This window comes from Salvelinus fontinalis, chromosome 38, assembly GCF_029448725.1.
Source record: "Salvelinus fontinalis isolate EN_2023a chromosome 38, ASM2944872v1, whole genome shotgun sequence".
NCBI classification, from domain to species: domain Eukaryota; kingdom Metazoa; phylum Chordata; class Actinopteri; order Salmoniformes; family Salmonidae; genus Salvelinus; species Salvelinus fontinalis.
Window position 1 is genome coordinate 26,515,671 of NC_074702.1, and position 23,131 is coordinate 26,538,801.

Genomic DNA, 23,131 nt, shown 5'->3' on the forward strand with positions numbered 1-23,131 from the left:
CTACGTCTTAAGCATGAAACGCACAGAGAATCTCACTGCCGATAGATTTCCGATAGGTACTTATCACAGTGGGAGGCCGTTCCTTCTCTTGCTAGAACAAGTTGAACCTGCTGCGTTCTGACCCGGTAGAGACAAACCTACCGCAACATTCGTCAGTGGCCAAGAACTTGACTTTGAGCCAGTCAGAGAGCACAGACCTTCACATGGGGGAGCCAACAAATGTATTTTTAAAAGAGGGCATTTCCTCCATTCATCCACGGATGAGCCAGTCACTCTTCATATGCAATGTAGGCTATGGGTTGGTAGCTAGCTAGATAGCTAAGTGCACAGACAGTAAATGGTAAATGCTTCCTCCAAGCTAGCTAACCTCTAGCTAGTTTTGACATTATACTTAAATCACAATGGAATAGCTAGTTTCCATGAAACAGCTGCTATGTTGTGCTAGCCAGCGAATATGCTAACGTTAGCTAGCTAGCTAAACATTTGGCTATGGGCTGGCACTGGCAGTATGGGATTATGGAGAGTGAATTAAATTGTTTCTTCATTGTCTTGCTAGGTAGTTATCTAGCTGTGGCCATCTGGCTAGTACCAACAAGCAGGGGCGAAAATCTGATATCAACCTTGGAGGGGACAGTTACATGAAATTTTCTCAGGAGCAATTCCTGAGGGGGACAACAAAAGTAGTGCTGTAACACATAGCCTACGTTGTAATATGTTAAATGTATATTGAGGGACCATAATCACTACTACTGGATAATTGTTAGGTACAGTAGTTAACTGAAGGGTTGTCCCAACTTGTTTAAATCATTATAATACTACTACTAATAATAGTTATAGCAGTGTTCCTTATCAGTCCAGTATGTATGCAGGTATTCGTACTTACAACCAGCAATATCAAGAAAGGCCATTAGGCGGCAATGGTACTGTACACTGTATGGGAGCAGTTTTCATAAATACAATGAACATGGTGTGATCTCATCGTAAAGAATCTCCATTGAGAACCATCACAAAGTTGGTCTCCGTATTGAATTGACCTTTTAATTTGACTTTGTGATACATTTATATAGTCATTAAATATGTGCACCTGGCCTGAGTCTACTACAATATCTTTACAAGAACAAAAAGCTTAAAATAAGTACAGTTCTAAAAGCAAAATAACTACTTCAATGAAAAACCCAAATAAATCAAACAAATATCCTTCAGTCAGTGTCTCAACTCTTCAAACAGCAGCTATGGACAAGTATGTCACACAAAGTATGCAATTTTAAATAAAATAACATGAAATAATAATAATAATTTGTAAGTGTACTGTCATGTACTAAAAACTGAAAACTACTAAACAACATAACAAATATCAATTACACCAGGGGTTCTCAAACAGGGTTCCATGGACTAATTGCAAGGTGTCCGTGAAATAAAATAAAGTGTAATGAACGTATTCAGTACCACAAGGTTTCCAGTAAGTTTACATATAATATAGAGGGGGTGGAGGTCCCTGAGGACCGCTCAAAACCTTGCCTGCCTTGCCTCAAAATATGCAGGGGTTCCAGTACCCAAAAAAGGTTGAGAACCACTGCTATACACACTACTGAACAAAAGAACCGAACATATGTTTGCGGGTTTCAATGGATCCAACAAATTGCTGGCAGATATTTTCCCTCTTGAGACTGTCCAGCCTGTCTTTATGTACATTACAGACAACTACGCCGTTCAGTCTCTCTTGGTCCATGCTGGCCCGTAGCCAAGTCTTTAACCTGCGGAGTGCACTGAAACTCCTCTCAGCCTCACATGAACACACTGGCACCACAAACAAAATTCTGATCAGCACCTCAACTTGGTCAAACAACCCCCGCACCTCCACTGGAAGCCTCCTGAGGACCTCTGCTGCCTCTCAACTGCTGCTACAGGGGTATTTGTTGTGAAAGAGAGGGATCTGCACTGAAAGAGAATCTATGTTCAGCTCAGGGTACTGATCTAGAGACTCATCCAACTCGCCCGTGAGAAGCGCTCTTTCCAACTTTTGCAGGACGTTTAGACTGTCCTGGTCAAAACGGTCGCCAAACTGAACCTCCACACCATCCAACACTTAAAAACATTCTGCCGTATAGTGATCCAATGCTTTGCCAGCAAATCGTCTTGAGTGCGTCTCAATGGATTCAATGGATTCAATAGAGTCAATCAAAGTTGTTGCTTTCTCCTACAGTGCAAGGTAGCTTTCGTCATTTCTCTTGCCCCTAAGAGATGACCGCACACACTCGACTGCAGCCTGCATACCAGAGACAGGGTGTCGGAGACAACAGGCGAGTCCTCGTGAGGGACAAGGTCATGGTCAACATAACGCAGACAGACACTCTCCTGTTCAGCACCAGAGACATCTTGAGTACCATCAACAATTAATGAAAATTGTACAATCGGAAGAGACCTAATCTCAGCTGCAATGCCTCGAATGACTGTATTGGCCATGTTCAGAATTTCATTCTGTGCTTTGGGGCCTGTGTACATTGTGGTACGCTCTGTTAACCACTTCAGTAAAATGGGATCATCCTCTTCTGCCCTGAGTTTCAAAAGCTGGTATAAATTCCCACTGTCATCCGTGTGGCCTCTAAAGGCTTGTCCCTGTCTTACTACATGCCGCACCGAACTAACAATTTTCATCAAGCAATGCCTTGCGTCCTCCTGCTGTTTACCCCACGCGCTGGATAACTGGACACTGATTGGATTTAGCTGGTGTGCTGTTACAGTTACAAAGTGGCGGTGGGTTTGGCAGTTTTGATGTGCTGTGAATTTTTCAATGGCTTTTCTCCAGTTCCTAAATCCTGCACTAATGAAGGCAGCATCTGCTCTTTGGCCAAAAGATGGCTGGCTTGAAAACCCTTGGCTACAGTGAAAACACAACACTCCTTTTATTGATGGATTATAATGTAGCCAGGGGAAATCGCGAAACCATCTCTCTTGAAACGTCAACACTCTGTTGGCAAGAGTTTGCGGTTCTATAAATTGTGGGTGTGGCTGATATGGTTTTGTGCCATCACTGAGGTAACTGGACGATGCTGTGCCACTGTCCCCTATACTGGTGCTGCTGGCAACAAGGGTGACACCTGGTCCTGCCGTGGCTGTGACACTGTCCTCTGAAGTCTCTCTCCTTGGCTCTTTCCCTTTCACCACCCTCACTGACTCACAGTCTGACTCCTAGAAAAGAAATAAGGTGTTTGCTGTATTCCTAACTACCGGTACCCAAAACTACACAATTAATCACAACAGCAATACCATTGCCTTTAACAAATCTTAGTTTAGTCACCAGTTTAAGTTGAGTGGGGGTATCCATGGCATTTTCCAATTATGTCCCTATTTTACAAATCAAAAAAATTGAGAACCTTTCATAATGTTGCCAAACAAAGACTCAACAAACTTACCTGAGACTCCCTGTCTCTGCCAGTCTGTCCCTGCATATCTGTCCCCAACTCAGCTGTCTGTGTGCCATCTGTTGCCTGCTCTGCCTAATGACATCATTGTGAAACATTTCCATTAGCATTTCACTTCTTTCTTATGAACATTTTATCAACTCGTCTTTGAGATATTAGGCTACTAGAGTTCTTACTTTGCGTTTTGGTGTACTGAAAAATACTCTGATGTCCGTCTTTTTACTTTTTTCTGACATTTTTCTACCTGACTGGCTGGCTGGCCGGTCTAGCTGCACACACACACATTTACACAACACATGCTGCAACCTTTTGTCATTTTAACATAGTTTGTTTCATATTGGCTAGCTTCCAACAATAGCTGAATTTGCAAAGCTAGCGAGCACCAATTCCGTTTCTGTGGTGTTTGCTATAATCTTTGCTACCTGGTTAAATAAAGGTGAAAAAAAATAAAAAATCACTAGCGACAATTTAGCTTTTGCAACGAGACCATTAAATATATTTAAGACAATGGTATAAGAGAGTGTAGTTCTGTTCAGTTTGGACTTCAGTTTATCGCTAACCTTATCACAGGGACTTTGAAGCACTACAGCTGCATGCTAATCTTGGAATAAACTGACGATAGCAAATATTCCAAATCGTTGACGACGCCACATAAATGGAATAGGTACTAGCTAGCTTGATAGTTAATGTTTGCTTTAGTTTGCGCGTTAGCTCTGCAAATTCAGCTAGTGTGTGAACCCTGCAACATTAGAAAAATATATACATTGCTATGGCGCAATTGACTGAATTACCTCACGTCAGTTACGTACATCGAGTGCCTTTCGGACAGTAGATACGAACCCTCTATTACCTTGCAAGCTAAAGAACTGGCAGTGGATCAAACCATCGTGAGGCAAAGGGCGGGGGGGTCGCAATCTTGTGAAACTTAAAAACGCGCTATTAAGTGTCTATAATCAGCACAAGTGCTTTCATTGCGTATTATTAATATTATTGAAATTACATAGTTATGTTTACAGTGATATATTGGGGGGGACAAGTCATATTTTTCCCAGGATGGGGGGGTCGTGTCCCCCCCGTCCCCCCTGGGATTTCCGCCTATGCCAACAAGGGGTTTCTACTAAATAGGAACATTAGCGCAGATGGCTTGGCATCTAGACCATAAGCAATACGCACGTACAGTTGAAGTCGGAAGTTAACATACACTTAGGTTGGAGTCATTAACTCGTTTTTCAACCACTCAACAATTTTCTTGTTAACAAACTATAGTTTTGGCAAGTCGGTTAGGACATCTACTTTGTGCATGACACAAGTCATTTTTCCAACAATAGTTTAGACAGATTAGTTCACTTACAATTCACTGTATCACAATTCCAATGGGTCAGAAATTTACATACACTAAGTTGACTGTGCCTTTAAACAGCTTGGAAATTTCCCGAAAATTATTTCATAGCTTTAGAAGCTTCTGATAGGCTAATTGACAATTGTGGATTGACATACCTGTGGATGTATTTCAAGGCCTACCTTCAAACTCAGTGCCTCTTTGCTTGACATCATGGGAAAATCAAAAGAAATCAGCCAAGACCTCAGATAAATAATTGTAGACCTTCACAAGTCTGGTTCATCCTTAGGAGCAATTTCCAAATGTCTGTAGGTACCTCGTTCATCTGCACAAACGAAAGCACGCAAGTATAAACACCATGGGACCACGCAGCCGTCATACCGCTCAGGAAGGAGACGTGTTCTGTCTCCTAGAGATGAACGTACTTTGGTGCTAAAAGTGCAAATCAATCCCAGAACAACAGCAAAGGACCTTGTGAAGATGCTAGAAGAAACAGGTACAAAAGTATCTATATCCACAGGAAGACGAGTCCTATATCAACATGACCTGAAAGGCCGCTCAGCAAGGAAGAAGCCACTGCTCCAAAACCGCCATAGAAAAGCCAGACTATGGGTTACAACTGCACATGGTGACAAAGATGGTACTTTTTGAAGAAATGTCTTTTGGTCTGATGAAATAAAAATAGATCTGTTTGGCCATTGTTATGTTTGGAGGAAAAAGGGGGACGCTTGCAAGCTGAAGAACACCATCCCAACCATGAAGCATGGGGGATGCATCATTTAGCATCATGTTGTGGGGGTGCTTTGCTGCAGGAGGGACTGGTGCACTTCACAAAATAGATGGCATCATGAAGGAGGGAAATTATGTGGATATATTGAAGCAACATCTCAAGACAGTCAGGAAGTTAAAGCTTGGTCGCAAATGGGTCTTCTAAATGGACAATGACCCCAAGCATACTTCCAAAGTTGTGGCAAAATGGCTTAAGGACAACAAAGTCTAGGTATTGGAGTGTCCATCACAAAGCCCTGACCTCCAGCCTATGGAAAATTTGTGGGTATACCTCAAAAAGTGTGTGCGAGCAAGAAGGCCTACAAACCTGACTCAGTTACACCAGCTCAATCAGGAGGAATGGGCCAAAATTCACCCAACTTATTGTGTGAAGCTTGTGGAAGACTACCTGAAATGTTTGACCCAAGTTAAACAATTTTTAAAGGCAATGCTACCAAATACTAATTGAGTGTATGGAAACTTCTGACCCACTGGGAATGTGATGAAAGAAATAAAAGCTGAAATAAATAATTCTCTCTCCTATTATTCTGACATTTCACATTCTTAAAATAAAGTGGTGATCCTAACTGACCCAAGACAGGGAATTTTTACTAGGATTAAATGTCAGGAATTGTGAACATCTGAGTTTAAATGTATTTGGCTAAGGTGTATGTAACCTTCTGACTTCAACTGTATACATTACCAAACAACGCTACGGCCACCTTCTGGTTTGGTCTATTTTAGCAAGGCTGAGTGGCTGACTACTTCCAAGGTTTTTGCTGTGTGAACACAAAGAGACTGATGGCCGACACCCAAGTAAACATTTGACAATCCTACCGGTGTGTTTGAGCTTTTATTTCCATGAAAGTATCTGTAATTAATGTCTCAAGACTTTGGCATTTTTCCTTGAGATAAATTCTTTGCGATGTCATTGCAAGAGGTTGGAATAGCCTGGCAACATGAACCTGCTGCTCTTTTAGTAATGTATATACTGTATGCCTATATTCAGGGTTGGGTAGGTTACTTTTTATAAATGTAATCTGCTACCTTAGTTACCTGTCCAGAATTGTAATCAGGTTACTTTCAGATTAGTTTCCCCTTAAGAGACATTAGAAGAAGACAAAAATGAGTATTACCAATTGAACGACATCTATTTCAGGATAAATCGATGTAAGATTTTATATAGCTGGCCATAAATGGATGTTGCATTTGACTTTATGGGTTAGTTATGTAGGCTTCTACTAGTCCATTGCTTTCTACTACATATAATATGATTAGGTTATATCTTTCTATTAAAAACCAGTCTATCAGATTTCCAGTCATTTAAAAATAATGTAATACCCCTTGATCTTCAAGAACAGGATTTGAAATTATGGAAGAATAGATTAGCCAAATTTTTTTACATGAGCATAACCCAAAAACGAAGGACTTATTAGCCTACTCTTTTGTTTATGATATTGTTGTTTTGGAGGACTGATTGGGCTCATTGATTCAAGTTGTTATGGAATGGCGTGCTTTGAGCACTACTGAAAAGTGCTATTTACACGTGAAAAATGAATATCATATGCTGCATTTGCTATAGGCCTATTATTTACCTTTTGTTGGTGACACTGATATCGCGATAATTTGAAGCTGTTTAAAGGGTGAATCCACAGTTGAAACAATAACAAAGTAGGCACCCCGCCTCTATTTTAGTAAAAAGCTGAGGAATGGGCCTGGAGAAATGTAACCACTCTCAGATGAATAGACAGAGCTATGGGTGACCATCCAAATGATTGTTTTAACCATGTTTTGATGCTGTACAGTGTTTGTTTACATCTACAATGTTTACAAACATTGGAGAAAAACAAGCTTATATTTGAGGTTCTCATTGGGTGTGACAGTTGAACTAGGCTCATGAGGCTTATATCTCTTTCTCTCTCTCTAATTTGTAAGTCCAAATATGGATGTAGCAACTACAGATTTCCCATTTTAAGTCTATTCAAAGTAGGCGAGTTTGAGTGTTAAGCCTATGGACTTTTCTTTTTTATATATCAGCAGGCATTAGAATGCGCATTGAAATCCCCACTCGTGGTCTTCTTAAATGAAACTTGTTTTTGACAGTATGGAGCACAATGCTCCTGAGGTGTTTAAAAGGGATGAACTTCATAGGCTGGGATCTGCACTATGCAGCTGTTGCAAGAACAATGGTTTGATAGGCAGCTTAAACTTCTTCAACCATTAAGTTAAAATACACACACATTTGTGAACAGCCATCCGCATCAACCACAATCTGTAAGGCGCAAATAGCTAAATGAGAGAGCGGCAACGTGAGTCACATCGTGTAGATCTCACTGCTGTCATCTTTACCTTCAAGCGTTTATTGAAGTTGGACAAGCTTTGGATGCCGACAGCAGTCGCAACATTGGAAGACATAGCTTTGGACTGTAGCCTACAAAAGCCTATTTCTGTTCTTTTCCAGTGATCCATCAAATGCATTTGGTGTGTCATTATAGTGGTCTGACTTTTAGTCAGACTCGCTCAGGCGGAACAAACTTAAACTTGCGCCATTTTTCAATGCTGATTGGAATGTCATTGAGAAAACAGAAAGGTGTCAAGGATTTCTTTCACAAACATCCAGTCTGAATTTAGAAGTAATAATGTTGTTTTTCAAAAGTATCTCTAATCTGAGTACAATATTTTTTAGCTGGTAACGGATTACAGTTCGTTTTTTGTAATCCGTTACATGTAATCAATTACTCTCCAACTCTGCCTATATTTGAACAATGTGTTTAAAACACTAATTAGATCACAACTACCCAAAAGCAAGATGTGTGACCTTAAGTGGGAAACCTTGCTGTCAAAGAACAGACTTGTATTCTCAAACAGTCTTTTGACTGACACCATAGACTGAAAAAAACATTGCATTGAGAAATGTCATGATATAGTGACAACTTTAGATAGCAGAAAATGCATTGAGGAGATGCATCAGACCTAGTGCTGACAGCTCAAACCTTTCCAAACACGTGCAGTCACTGACACGCATACAACCTTGGTGTCCTGTTCCCTGTCGAAGCTCTGGGATTTGACAACTTGCAGCAGCCAGGTTATTTATGGGTTGTGATTTAGAAGTCTGGGAACCCGAAGTCCCTCTGGATCAGATTCACTACTCAAAGGAAATAGAAGGCACACTTCCCTTAGGGACCGAAACTATGTTTTGCAGGATATGCATCAGGGTTGGGGTCAATTCCACTTCAATTTTAGTCAATTCTGGAAGGACACAGATTCCAATTCTCGTTATTGCTTTTCAGGAAATGTCCAGAGGAAATGCTGTGTCCCACTGTTTTCTTTCAGCCGGCAACACATCCAACAAGCTCTTATGTCGGGGTCGCGACAGGGGAACTGCAATGAGGTCAACTATTTATTTATCTTTCATTTAAAAAAAAATTGTGAACAAAAAATGTTGAGTACAAATTATTGTATGGGGCAATATACAAAAGATAAATATAAAAAATATTGATTGTATTGAAAATGAATGACAGTGCAATGAATGCAAGGTTATTTGTTGATGTGAAAATCGAAATGTATCTTTTAGTCATGGGAAATTCTTGGGTAAAAAAAAAATGGGGTCCCCAGAAATTCTGCCGTGACAAAATAGGATCTTGGCTGAAAAAGTTTGAATACCACACTGTCTTGTGTACTAGTACCAGCATTTTCCACTGGTCATGGTTGCTCGTATGTTGAAGGGTGTGCTTTTAATGGATTTTGACAAGGATTTCGTAAACTCTTGCATCGCAGTTATCTGCTGTGAGGAAATAATTATAGTCAGTTGACTTAGGCATTCCGACAGCTCCTCAGAAGTAGTTAGGCACAAGTCGTTTCTCAAGCTTATATTCAGTCACCACTTACTTAAGCCTAACTCTGTAATGTTGTTGGCTCGGGCTGAGATGTAAGCTTCTGTCTGTTTAATTAAAACAGCCCGTGCTCTATTAAATCAGTTAGGGGTTAATTATTTTCTCTGCATATTGTGCATGAACACTAGTCTGAGTGAACACGGTAGGCTACACATCAAGCTCACAAACCCCTCTTCGCAAGAGTGATGCTCATATCTCCACAGAAAAGGCTGAGCCAGGTGGCCTGAGCCTTTTGTAAGTGCCCTCCAATTAGTCAGTGTTATCTTAACTCTTTTGTTTTCCCACATGGAGAAGATGCTTCCTGTGAATTGTGGAACGGTGCCAGTTTCCTGACGAGGCCGGTTGAAAGGAGAAGAGTGCCCCTAGCACCACACATCTCTTTCTGGGAAGATTAGGCCTCTTTGGGCCGTTTCTCACTGGACCTTCCTCTGTGCTAGAGCGGTAGTGCTTTAAAACAGCAGCAGTGCGTGGAAGTGTTCTGGACTCCATAAATGGCTTTGTTTAGCCCGTGAAAGAGTGTGTCCAACACTGAAAGTGTTGCCTTCCAGCTGACTGAGTTGATGAAAAACATCAGATGCCCTGTATACCCGGGAGATTGCAGTTTTTTTTGTATGTTCAAGAAGGCATCATCTGGGAAATCTGAGGTTTGTAGGTTTGCCTATTCAATATACAGTGGGATATTGGTCATTTTGCACTTCCTACGGCTTCCACTAGATGTCAACAGTCTTTAGAACCTTGTTTGATGCTTCTACTGTGAAGAATGAGGGAAGGAGAGCTCTTTGAGTCAGGTGTCTGGCACGAGCTGAACATGCACGCTCACGTGAGAGCGACCTGCTTTCCATTGCATTTCTGAAGACAAAGGAATTCTCCGGTTGAAACATTATTGAAGATTTATGTTAAAAACATCCTTAAGATTGATTCTATACATCGTTTGACATGTTTCTACGAACTGTAATGGAATTGTTTGACTTTTCGTCTGACCTGCGCGTCATAAATGTGGATTACTGGACTGAACGTGCGAACAAAATGAAGGTATTTGGACATAAATGAGGTACTATATCGAACAAAACAAACTTTTATTGTGGAACTGGGATTCCTGGGAGTGCATTCTGATGAAGATCATCAAAGGTAAGTGAATATTTATAATCTTATTTCTGACTTCTGTTGACTCCAAAACATGGCGGATATCTTTATTGCTTATTTGGGCTCTGAGCGCTGTACTCAGATTATAGCATGGTGTGCTTTTTCCGTTAAGTTTTTTCGAAATCTGACATAGCGGTTGCATTAAGGAGAAGTTTATCTAAAGTTCCATGTTTAATACTTGTATCTTTTATTAATGTCTATTATGAGTATTTCTGTAAATTGAAGTGGCTGTCTGCAAAATCACTGGATGTTTTTTTTGAGGCAAAACATTACTGAACATAACGCGCCAATGTAAACTAAGATTTTTGGATATAAATATGAACTTTATCGAACAAAACATACATGTATTGTGTAACATGAAGTCCTATAAGTGTCATCTGTCAAAGGTTAGTGATTCATTTTACTTCTATTTATGTTTTTAGTGACTCCTCTCTTTGGCTGGAAAAATGGCTGGGTTTTTCTGTGACTAGGTGCAGACCTAACATAATCGTTTGGTGTGCTTTCGTCGTAAAGTCTTTTTGAAATAAGACACTGTGGTGGGGTTAACAACAAGTTTATTTTTAAAATGGTGTAAAATACTTGTATGTCTGAGGAATTTTAATTATGAGATTTCTGTTGTTTTTAATTTGGGGCCCTGCACTTTCACTGGCTGTTGTCATATCGATCCCGTTAACGGGATCTCAGTCATAAGATTAAGACAAAGTTTGTTGTTTTTATAATTTGCAGGCTCTTACTGTTTTCCACCATAAGCGCTAGACTCCTACTGTTTACACATTCCTCTCCTGACCCCTTATCCTTGAAAAACTCTGACGGTGATAAAGAACACGGACCGTTACGTGACTAACAGTACAGTCTGCGAATGATGACATGCTAATTAGCTATGCTCAGCGCGTGAGGTGTGAGCGTTGAAGGGCAGTTTACTTACTTGCATGCCTGCCTCTCATCTCCTCTCTATGTCCCAGTGGGATCACACCCTGTGCTAGCCAGGCCAGATGGTGCTGCCAAAGTGCCACCCCTACCCTCATGCGGCAGCAATGTAAATATACACTGTGTTGATTCTGTGTCAGGGTTTTGTGTCAGACTACAGAAAGGCTTTCGGAGTAATGGGATTTGATGGGTCACAGATTCAGATGCCCTCCATTGATGGGCTAGCCTGTCAGAACGAGACATTTTAACTATTTCCCCCCCTTGAAAACATTTGTCAGGTAGTTTCCACTTAAGGCTTAAAAAGGCATTCGTTTAGCAGTTTCCCAGGCCCAGTTTTTCAAAAGTTATCTGATCTGATTTCTGCAATCAGATAGGATGAAATGTTAGAATTGGGTTTTTCAAAACTATAAAAACAAGTGGTTCTGATCCTCTGTATAGGGATAAGGATTTGGTAGTCCAATCTGACCTTGAATCGGGTTTGAATGTCGTTTTTGCACTCAAAGATAGTGATTACGATAGTTTTGATGCCGAAAATCTGGAATTATCTTGATCCCACTGGAAAGGTGGATTCACTTTGGGTCTAGAAAGGTGAAATGCACTACAACCAAGACAATTCAATGTAACTAAAGTAAGGATGTTTAAAAAAACATTCTTATATCTGAAAACCAAAGTTTCATTGTGTTAAATTGACCACAGTTTGGGTTGGCCTAAGTGGTCATTTTGTTATTGAGAAGTGTCAAATAAATGCATCTACTTACTTTATGTGATATTCAGGCTCTCTTCTTTTTAATCAAGATCCCTTTTATTATTAATGTGGTTTACTCATCTGTTTCCTTATGACAGTTTAGAGGTAGGACCACAACCTGTCTAGTAGATGGCAAGGTATAGGCCTGTTCAAAGCACTGAAAATCCTGATTCTGTGGTATCCGGATCAGAAAGATCCTATCCGATTTATTGTCTCAAACTATTTCAAAAACAGCCAGATCAATCTGATCCTGGATAGCAAGAAAATAGGATTATAGAATCCGGATCGTTCTGATCCAGATTAAGCGTTTTGAAAAACTGGACCATGGGACTATGCTAGCCTGTCTGAGCCTGCATTAGCCAATGTTGAGACAATCAAACTGTGTTGCCATGGCAGCTAATTGTAATAGCTTACTTGAAAAAATAAAATTGGATTAGGAAATAAACTATCAGGGGGGGAAATGACCATCTTTTTCTGTTATACTGTTACTAGTTCAAAATAAAAATATTACCCCTTTTTTCGTGGTATTCAATTGGTAGTTAGTCTCGTCTCCATTGCTACAATTCCCGTACGGACTCAGGAGAGGTGTGCGTCCACCGTACACCTGGCGACCGTGTCAGCGTGCACGGTGGGACAAGGACATCCCTGCCAGCCAAACCCTCCCCTAACCCGGACGACGCTGGGCCAATTGTGCGCCACCCCATGGGTCTCCCGGTCACAGGCCAGCTGCGACAGAGCCTGGACTCAAACCCAGAATCTCCCTTGGCACAGCCTTAGGCCACTGCGCCACTTGGGAGGCCCCATACTAAGCCTAGTTAACGTCTTGTTGAAGTTAACCTTTTTCAGTCAAGTTTTCCTCAGTGACAATGTCATATGATCACTATGAGAATGGTCTGTGTGTGGTTTCTCTCTGAAAGGAGTCATGTGATTCATATTATGAGGAATTTGCTTTGCAAAACTATTTCCACCTGACAAAATACATGTGATACTGTGGGTGTGTGACATTGAAAATGCGGCAGACTCTTCTCGTGTTCTGACTTGCAGATTCTGGCCAGATATCAAGTTTGTTTTCTCTGTGCATTTTCACACCCACCAGCCATATCTACGAGGCTCAGATATGTTCTGGTCTTTTGAAATGGCACTTGTGCAGGCAAGCACTGGTATGTTAAATTAGCTCTGAAAAAGAGAACAAATAATGTGATTCTGTTCCACTTAAGTCTATTCTGAATATGCGTTTGGTGGGGCTTGCAACTCAACAGGTTCAGTGAGTCACTGGTGATTGTTTTTATGGTCCTTATCTTCAATGAGTTTGAAGTGTCAGGTGACTGGTACATTCCAGATCCCGCCTAGAAAGTGTAAACCTTGAGAACAATGAACGAGAACAATGCATCTAATCACCTTCTCCCTCCCTCAGGGTTCCACCTGATCCCCCGGCTGTCCAGCATCGTGCCCGAGTCCTGTCTGCTCATTGTGGTGGGCCTCCTGGTCGGCGGACTCATCAAGCTGGTGGGCGAGGAGGTACCCCCCGTGCTGGACTCCAAGCTCTTCTTCCTGTGCCTCCTCCCCCCGATCATCCTGGATGCGGGCTACTTCCTGCCCATCCGGCCCTTCATGGAGAACATCGGCACCATCCTGATGTTCGCCGTGGTCGGCACCCTGTGGAACGCCTTTTTCGTAGGGGGTCTCCTCTACGCCGTGTGCCAGATCGAGGGCACGTACCTGAGCCAGGTGGAGCTGCTGCCCTGCCTGCTGTTCGGGAGCATCATCTCGGCCGTGGACCCGGTGGCCGTGCTGGCTGTGTTTGAGGAGATCCACATCAACGAGCTGCTGCACATTCTGGTGTTCGGAGAGTCGCTGCTCAATGATGCCGTCACTGTGGTGAGTGGTGGATGGGGTGGTATGCAGTGTTATGCAGGGCAATACAGTACAATGCAATTCTAGACAATCAATTAATGAATTACAGTCAGGGTTTCCCCCCAAAATAGATAATGCCATGCAGTACAATATAATATAACCAAACTATATTTTCAGAAGGAGGCCAAATCTATTTTCAATTATTTTCTCTCATGACTTCCTTCTCTTTCCTCTGCTGAAACAGTTGTGAGATGGACCATCTCTCTCTTATGGGTTGGTCATTGAAAATATAAAGTAGAAAAAACATTTGGAGTTTTTTTCTTTTACTGTTTGCGTCCTTGCATGAAGCAGGCATTGCATAGGCCTACTAAAAATACACTAATGTTCTGTAAGTTGCTTTGGTTAAAGTCGTGTGCTAAGTGTGGCGTATATTCTGAATATATTGTGAGGCACAGTGGTTCCTGTTGCTATATTTACTGATTACACTGTCCTCACACACTGGCTGTTTTGAGAGGACCAGTTCACTTAAAATAGCCTTGGAGTCATGAGACTTAAATTAACGGTAGTTCAGCCGAACCATTTTAATATTGTGGGGCAGACGGGCGCAAGTGTGCAGAATTGTTCTGCTATGTTCAGTTTATATGCAATACCAGGACAACATGTATCTCGGAAACCCAGAACAAAAACCTCACCTTTTTGCATCATATACTTGATTAAGTTCTGAGGGCAGATGTGTTGGAAAAGTCTGTGCCATATGCCCCCCCCCCCAAAAAAAAAATATATGCAAGCACCTGTGAAATTGTGATTTGTCCAAATGATCAGTGAAGAAAAATCAGGGCCCCCTGAATAAAGTTCCTTGTTAGTTGTCGCATCCCACAGTCTGTTGCTATGATACCATTTATGTTAAGTGCGTCTGTCCACGAGAGATTGAGAACATGTATTTTTTCTGTAGTGACTATACCGACACTTTAGACCATATAATATCACTGGTTTATATGCCACTCAGCAGACACTTTTATCCACAGTATAGGGAGTGTATGCATTTTATTCGGGCCCCAGTGGTATCAAACCCATGACCCTGGCGTGCTAGCACCATGCTTTTACCAACAGTATCCAAACCAGTTGTTTATTTTCGATTATTTTCAAACCCCCGTCCATTCTCTCTAGGTCTTATACCACCTGTTTGAGGAGCACTCGGGCGTGGGCTCTGTTATTCTCTGTACACTTGAGCCATGTCTCGAAGGTCTCTCTCTCTCTCTCTCGCCATCCCTTCCACTCTAGGTCTTATACCACCTGTTTGAGGAGTACTCTGGGGCAGGCGAGGTAACGCCAATGGACGTGGTCCTCGGGGTCATCTGCTTCCTGATTGTGTCGCTGGGCGGCATCGCCGTGGGCGCCATCTACGGTATCCTGGCGGCCTTCACCTCCCGGTTCACCTCGCACACCCGCGTCATCGAGCCCCTCTTCGTGTTCGTTTACAGCTACATGGCCTACCTCTCGGCTGAGATGTTCCACCTGTCTGGAATTATGGCGTAAGTAGGGGGTGTGGGGTACACACACGTTCACAGACACACGCTCACAGACAGGCATACGCTCACAGACAGACACACACTCACACATACACACAATCTTTCTAGTGGCCAAGGTTTTTTGAGTTTCTGTCTGTCATGAATCATAGATATTGTTGATAATAAAAAAAGGTTTCCGTGGGAGTTATGGTTAGGCTGAGGCTAAGTGGAGTTTTAGTGTTTATAATGCATTGACAGAGTGGCTGTGATACGTGACCTTTCGAACCTGTCCGGCTGGTCCAGCAACACCATTGATTCTGTGTTTAGCTAAAGGAAAACTATGATTCCTGCATTATCTTCTACGTTTCCTTGGGGAAAGATCTCACTCATAAGTGTACACTGAATTAGATTCTTATCTTCTTAGCAATATTCCTGACTAAATGGTCAAATAAATAAAATGTCACCGGGTCTGTCCCGGCCAAGGACGTCCATACGAGTTCTATCAAAACGGCAGTAACTCACTTACATGTCGTGACAGGCCAACGGATGTGAAGCCCAGAGCAGGGATACAACGCTCAATTTACAGCCCCCTCTGGCCCTAACACCTCTTGTGATGCATATCATTCTCACCTCCCTTCCTCTCCTCTCTTCCGCTTTCGTCTCCTGCTTTTTTCTAAAAGGTGGTGAGTTATGGAATATGGATCATAAACATAGGTGCTGCTGATGAATTGAGTTTCCTATCGGTGGGTTTTACAGGTGCAATGGTAGAACGGTAGGAAAGTCTGTTCCCAGGCCTGTTGGCACTCTGTCTGTGCCTTCCATCGTAAATAGGATTTGGATTAGTATGTGGTGCTTTTTGTCCAGTGCTTGTATATGAGATCTCGCCCCGGAGTGAAATTGAGCGGAATGATGGACAGCTGCAGTGTGTTATGTAAGGGAATGAGGTAGCTAGCTGCCCTTAAAGTCACTGAGGAGGGTTGCCTCACGCTAGACACTAGGAATAGAGAAGTGGTTGCAATGCTATACAGGGGAGTGGATGTAGACATCTTTACTCGGGTCCCATATGTCCAATCACAGTGAGTCATTGGTTCACTCGTAGAACAAGCTGAGGAAATGGAGCCCTTGTTTCATAAGCTCTTACACCACAGTTTCCAAAACAAACGGTATCCTTGTTGCAATGGTTCTATTGTACGTGAAATACTTGTTCTCTTAGCATGTAAATACTTTCAAAATATATATACTTTATTGTTTTTTTTAAACCAGTTTAATTGATGTGACTACTTTCTATGCCATGTCAATGAAGTACGAGACTTTAACTTTGTCATTAGCATTAACTTGAATGTGATGTAGCCTATATTTACAATGTAGGTAGTTGGATTCATGTAGTAACATGGGGCCTCATTTATCAAAAGTGTGCGCAGAGTTTTCCCAGAAAGGTTGACGGGAAAGTGTGCGTTTCTCCACGTACAGCTCAGACCATGCTTATGCACAACTTCTCGTGGTTGATTAATTGTATTGCAAGCAAATGTTGTTTTTTTGTTTGGAGGAAATGGAAGTGTTTGATGCACAGGAATTATTATACTGGTAGGGTAGTAGAAATCAGTAAAACGTAGGCCTAATGATAAAGCAGATTCATTTGCTGTTGCTAAGGCGATCACATAGCATCGTGTAGTCTTAACTTATTTATTTTACATTTGTTATATAGGCCTAAGTCATAATCCTATGGCAGGACATGTCTCTCCTTTTCTGACATCTGGTTTATTCCTGCTACACAACAAATAGTATACTACCATTTACCAACTGCTAATTCAATAGCAAGGAATGTTCGAAAGTAAATGGACCGGTAGCCTATTTGACAGTGTGTGTAGGCTACAGTGCTGTGCGATAGGAGTACGACGATATAGCCTATATAATCTGAGCCAATACAAAGGCAGGAGATAGAAACACAATCACGTATTGATAGGATATGTCTTGCGATTCTCACGATTCTATATGTATTGCATGTCGGTACGGCAATTGGATGTTCCCAAACATATTGCTCACTATATGTCTGCTGCAGAGAGACAAGTGAGGGCATGAGAACTAGTTTCGAACAGTCAGGGACATAAAAGTTCAAAAAACATGTTGGCTCACTATTTGGTGCAAGTACAACTGACTAGCGCCATCTAACGCTACCTACAGTAGCAAAAATCGATACTTAGAGTCAAATATTGATATAATATCGTCCCAAAATTATTTTGCGACGTCTAACTGTAGCACAATCACTATATTGCATCAATATCAAATCCAATCAAAATGTATTGGTCACGTAGACACTTTAGCACGTCTTATAGCAGGTGTAGCAAAATGCGTATGTTACTATATAGAGTTTGCTTTCTGATATCCTCAGCCCTATAAATAACTGCCATATTTCCTTGCTCAGGGAACCTCGGGTAGCTTACGCCAGGTGCAGCCAGTAAATGAATAGTTTGAAATACAATGAAATACTAAAACGTACTTATGTGTCTGGAGTTTTCATTCTAAGATGCTACAATTCAGAATAGAGATTAAATGACTGGAAGTTGTTTAGACAAGAAAAGGTTTCTTTCTCAGAGAACTCATTTATAATCATCCTCTCTCTCTCTCTGTCTCTCTCTCCCCTCCCCAGGCTGATTGCGTGCGGCGCTGTGATGCGACCCTACGTGGAGGCCAACATATCCCACAAGTCCCACACCACCGTCAAGTACTTCCTGAAGATGTGGAGCAGCGTGAGCGAGACCCTCATCTTCATATTCCTGGGCGTGGCCACGGTGGCCGGGCCGCACTCCTGGAACTGGACCTTTGTTTCCGTCACCGTCATCCTCTGTCTGGTGTCACGTGTCATTGGTGAGTCGGACACGGATACCTTCTCCACGGTACTGTAAAAGTCTCTACATCAGATTCCGAAAGATAGTGAGAGAAATGACGTGACAGGCCCAACTTTCTCATAGTTTGTTATAATTTGATCAAGTTGTTTCAGTAGAGGATGCGATACAGATTTTTAACATCCTCAATTTGACAAGGGCTAGTTATTCTTGGAGCCAGACTGAAATACCAGTCACTACATTTCAGTTAGGTAATGAGACAACTATTAGAGGAAGTGCCCTTTGTTTTTTCTGCATGGTCCTCACATCGAGGAACCCCAGATTTCAAAACCCGTCAGATACACGTCCCTAAAAAAAGGAAGCATAAATATTTCTGCAAGTATTATGTCATTTCTGCAGTTATAGATAGACCCAAAGCAGACCTCCATCTGACTTTACTTGCTAGTTTGAAACCTGGTGACTTGACATTGCACTAACCCCATTGACCATTCTCTATTCTCACCAAACATCCTATAGTTTCTGGTTCTTATAATCTGCTAGTTTCACAATGTGTGTTCCAATGTTTCCAATGTAGTGTGTGGCCTCTACTCCTCTTTCTCAGAAGCTTTTGATCAACTTTCTTAGGTTCAAATGAGGCTGGTATTGGCTGTGTGTAAGGAGGGAGCAAACATGGACTCAGTCAGATAAAAGGCCTTGAAGGTTGACTCGCTTCTGCTCTCCCTCTCTCTCCCCCTCCCTCTCTCTTCCTCTCTCTCTCCCCCAGGCGTGGTGGGCCTTACCTTCATCATCAACAAGTTCCGCATCGTCAAGCTGACCACCAAGGACCAGTTCATTGTGGCCTACGGTGGCCTGCGAGGGGCCATCGCCTTCTCCCTGGGCTACCTGCTAGACAAGGACCTCTTCCCCACGAAGACCATGTTCCTCACTGCCATCATCACCGAAATCTTCTTCACCGTGTTTGTACAGGTGGGTACTGGGCCAGTCCTTTAACCTGGTCCCAGATCTGATTTGTGCTGTCTAAGCACCTCGTCACGCCAATGACCACAGTTGTCACGCCAATGACCACAGTTGTCACGCCAGTGACCACAGTTGTCACGACCACAGTTGTCATGCCAGCCATGGTTGCCACGCCAATGACCATAGGAGTTGGCAAGATGGCACAAAAAGAGCTGGTACCTGGCTAGCAACCCTCTAATTCTGCTTATGTCTTCAGATTTATAATGAAATCGAAGGCACTCTTTAAATTATGGCAAGTTAAAAAGACTATCAGATAAAATGTGTCACTGAGTGAACACTAAATATAGGAAGTAGGGATGGGCGATATGGCCAAAATCTCATGTCCTGATATAGGTCATTTCAAATCCCGATAACGATACATATGACGATACATTTCGATGAATAAATAGTTTATATAAAATGACCACATGTAAAAGCCTATTACTTATTACATTTAGAATTATACTCAACAAATAAAAGGTATTTGGGTCGAGTGTTAGCACCAACTCACGAAACCCCCGTTTCTCGACCGTGTAAATTGGGGCCATGTCTTTGCAGATGTAAGTAACGGCAGCTGTTATCTCCTTCCATCGTCGTGATTCTTTTCCATATGGTGAGCCGCGGGCAAAAGCCTCTTGCAACGTCTGAGTCGGGGGTTTGTTTGAGCACTTGACTGTACTTTTTGGGGTCTCATCGGTAGATTCTCTCCGTACTGTTTCACATGATTCTTACGTATGTGGTATAAGAGGTTAGTGGTGTTTGAGCCTGTTGTCGGTACCGGCATGTGGCATATTATGCAGAGGACGGTTTTCTGGTCCGTGTCAGACTTTTCATACCCAAACCATGTCCATGCGACCGAAGTAGCCCCTCTTTTAGGTACGAGCTCCGTGTCTCCGTGCTCTGTGTCACGTTCACTCTCCTCCATGTTTGTTTGTGTTGCAAATTTCCTTCCACACGCAAAGCGACGTCCAATTGACGAAAAATATTGCCGTGAAGAGTGTGATTTCCGACACAACGAAAAAAACGACAGAGCATAATATTAAACGACAGACATTTTTCTACCGTCGCACGATATATATCGCCCAGCCCTAATAGGAAGTTGACTATATTAGAGTGCTTTTGGGTCAAAATGGGTTGCTTTGCTACTACATTGTGCAGTTGCTCTCTTGTCCCTAGTATATTTTAAGGCCTAAAGTGTTCAATGATTTTCATGGTTTGTTTGCACCCATTGCTACTGTATGCTAGTGTGACAAAAGGCCACTGCAGCTACTACTTTGAAGCACACACACACGCTCGCGATCCATTTGAAGCTCCGTGCGTCAGATATTCCCCAGTCCTGCTGAGCAAACCCATCTTACAGTGAAGCTGTTGATGCATGCTGAAGTTCTAGGACACTCGTCATCTGGAGAGTATCCCCAAAGTGGCAGCTACTAAAATAAAGCCTTCTATAAACCTTTTGTGAAACAAATGTCTTCAGTAAATGTTTCACTCAGTGCTGGCAGTCTGGGATGGATTGGGTGTGTGCGTGCGTGCTGGCAGTCTGGGATAGATTGGGTGTGTGCTCGCAGTCTGGGATGGATTGGGTGTGTGCGTGCGGGCTGGCAGTCTGGGATGGATTGGGTGTGTGCGTGCTGGCAGTCGGGGATGGATTGGGTGTGTGCGTGCTGGCAGGGGTATTTTTTAAGGGCCAGAGTCTGTTGTCATCCACTTAGGGTATAATAGTTAACCAGATAGACTTAATCTCCTTATGAGAGAGAATGATACGCTAAAGCCATCACACACACACACACACACACACACACACACACACACACACACACACACACACACACACACACAGTAGAATAGGATCAAAGAGATTGATAGAACCAGTATGCCAAATGGTATATTAACCAGCACTGATGAATCCTTTTCCCAGCACGCCTCAGTTGTAGACGGAACGGCCTTGTGCACAATCCACCAACCGCCTGCGCATAACTTCATTTAATGCAAATGTTGCTTGACTGTCTAAATACACAAAATGGATGCAGAATACAGTAGCTCTGGAAATAAATAACATGAAAGTCTCCCCTCAGCCAGTGCTTCTCTGTGCAGTGACTTTGAAAGGAAGAGTAAACACCATGCACACGAGTGGAAGGTGTTGAAATGGACATTACAGGCTTCTGTTGGGTCGCTGGTGTCTCGTAGATTTTAAAGATGGACATTTATCATTTGTTCGTCAGGATCACAAATGTTACCGTAGTAACCTCTCCCTTCTCTCTCTCTCTCTTCTCCTCCTCACCCTCTCAGGGCATGACTATCAAACCCCTGGTGGACCTGTTGGCCGTGAAGAAGAAGCAGGAGGCCAAGCGCTCCATCAATGAGGAGATCCACACCCAGGTGACCTTTAACCACCATCAACCCCCTCACATCCTGGCCTGTCCTTCTCTAACTGCTCCTCTGTAGCCGGACCACCCATCAGACAAGTTCATTTCCTCCTGGGATATACGAGCTCTGGGCCCGTATTCATAAAGCGTCTCTTAGTAAGAGTGCTGATATTTTAGATCTACATGGCTAAACTGATCCTACATCTGCACTGCTACTCTGAGACACTTTATAAATACAGGCCCACAGGCCCTGGTCAGGTTATGACATTTTCAGTACAAGAGCAAGAAACTCACTGAAGCTACACTGCAAGGCTGGTCTTGTTCACCTTAATTGTCTAACCAGCTTGTCATGTAAAATGGGCTATTGCATTAATGGCTGTGGTTAAATGAATGATTTGGTTATTTCAATCTGAGGGATGTCCATTTAACTTTGAAGTGAAGTATCTGTCCAGACTACAGTACTGTCATTATATGTTGCGTGCCAAATATTGCTCTGCACTTTCCCCCCTTATCTGCCATTAATGGAATGAACTTCTTCTAATGTATTTTGCCTTGCTGGGTGGTTTTAATAATGGAACGCAGCATTCCCCTGCTTCCTCTTAACTCAGACTAATTAAACTTCCTGCATTGCTCCATGGCTCCCAATGGACCATCCTCTCATTCTCCACTGTCTCCACTGACTCATCCACCATGGTTGCCAGATTGGCAAGTGAAATCCCCCTGCGTAGGCCTGGCTTCCTCTGATGCTACTGATCATTCGCTCTCTGCCCTCGAGTGGCCACTGAGCAGCACGGCACACCGTCACTCGGTAGCTCCTGTTGCTAATAATAGCCACAGAATAACGGCACGGCACCTACTTTACACATACACACACACACACACACACACACACACACAGTGTCTCTCTACGGGGCTCTGTTGGTTCTCTGGTGCACAGAGGAGCGATGAGTCACCGGCGCTCTAGGCTAGATGCCCCGGTTACCAGCTTATAGCTTCTTCTCCAGTGTAAATGGCAGTGATGAAAATGAACAGAGCGGTGGATATTTGTGATTGTAGTTGTTTTGCTCTAAAAAGTCTATCTCTTGCCTAGTTGGCACCTGGGGCTGACCCTGACGTACTGTGTGTCACCTCGCCTGAGGCTTTCATTCATCTATTGTGAGAAATTGTGAAGTTTTCTTCTACCAGAGGTAGAACTGATGCAGAAACGACTGTCGGGAAAGTCCCTTCGCTGCCCGAAAATATTGCTATGCATGTCGATTTTGATGCGAATTGAAGTAAATTCAGTGGCACGGCCAAACAGCGTGTTCCCATAGCAACTCTGCATGTC

At 42.7% G+C, this 23,131-nt stretch overlaps 2 protein-coding genes across 4 annotated transcripts in view; one reads left to right on the forward strand and one right to left on the reverse strand.

Annotated features, from left to right (window-relative positions):
* LOC129838099 (Na(+)/H(+) exchanger beta-like) overlaps nucleotides 1-23,131 on the forward strand; it is a 48,481-nt gene that overhangs the window by 13,352 nt on the left and 11,998 nt on the right. For both annotated transcript variants that reach the window (XM_055904819.1, XM_055904820.1), the window contains exons 2-6: nucleotides 13,652-14,115; nucleotides 15,373-15,623; nucleotides 18,247-18,464; nucleotides 19,206-19,408; nucleotides 21,728-21,817. In XM_055904819.1, coding sequence (XP_055760794.1) covers nucleotides 13,652-14,115; nucleotides 15,373-15,623; nucleotides 18,247-18,464; nucleotides 19,206-19,408; nucleotides 21,728-21,817 — 1,226 coding nt within the window. The remainder of the gene's footprint in view (nucleotides 1-13,651; nucleotides 14,116-15,372; nucleotides 15,624-18,246; nucleotides 18,465-19,205; nucleotides 19,409-21,727; nucleotides 21,818-23,131) is intronic.
* Nucleotides 2,165-4,526, reverse strand: LOC129838100 (zinc finger MYM-type protein 1-like). Of its 2 annotated transcripts, XM_055904822.1 has the most exons (3): nucleotides 4,214-4,526; nucleotides 3,414-3,497; nucleotides 2,165-3,189 (listed from the first exon to the last, which is right to left on the reverse strand). In XM_055904822.1, exons 2-3 carry the CDS (start codon nucleotides 3,447-3,449, stop codon nucleotides 2,179-2,181), a joined length of 1,047 nt encoding a protein of 348 aa, XP_055760797.1. In that variant the 5' UTR covers nucleotides 3,450-3,497; nucleotides 4,214-4,526; the 3' UTR covers nucleotides 2,165-2,178. The 2 variants fall into 2 exon arrangements, with proteins under 2 accessions (XP_055760797.1, XP_055760796.1); XM_055904821.1 differs by lacking the exon at nucleotides 4,214-4,526 and having other exon boundaries at nucleotides 3,414-3,728.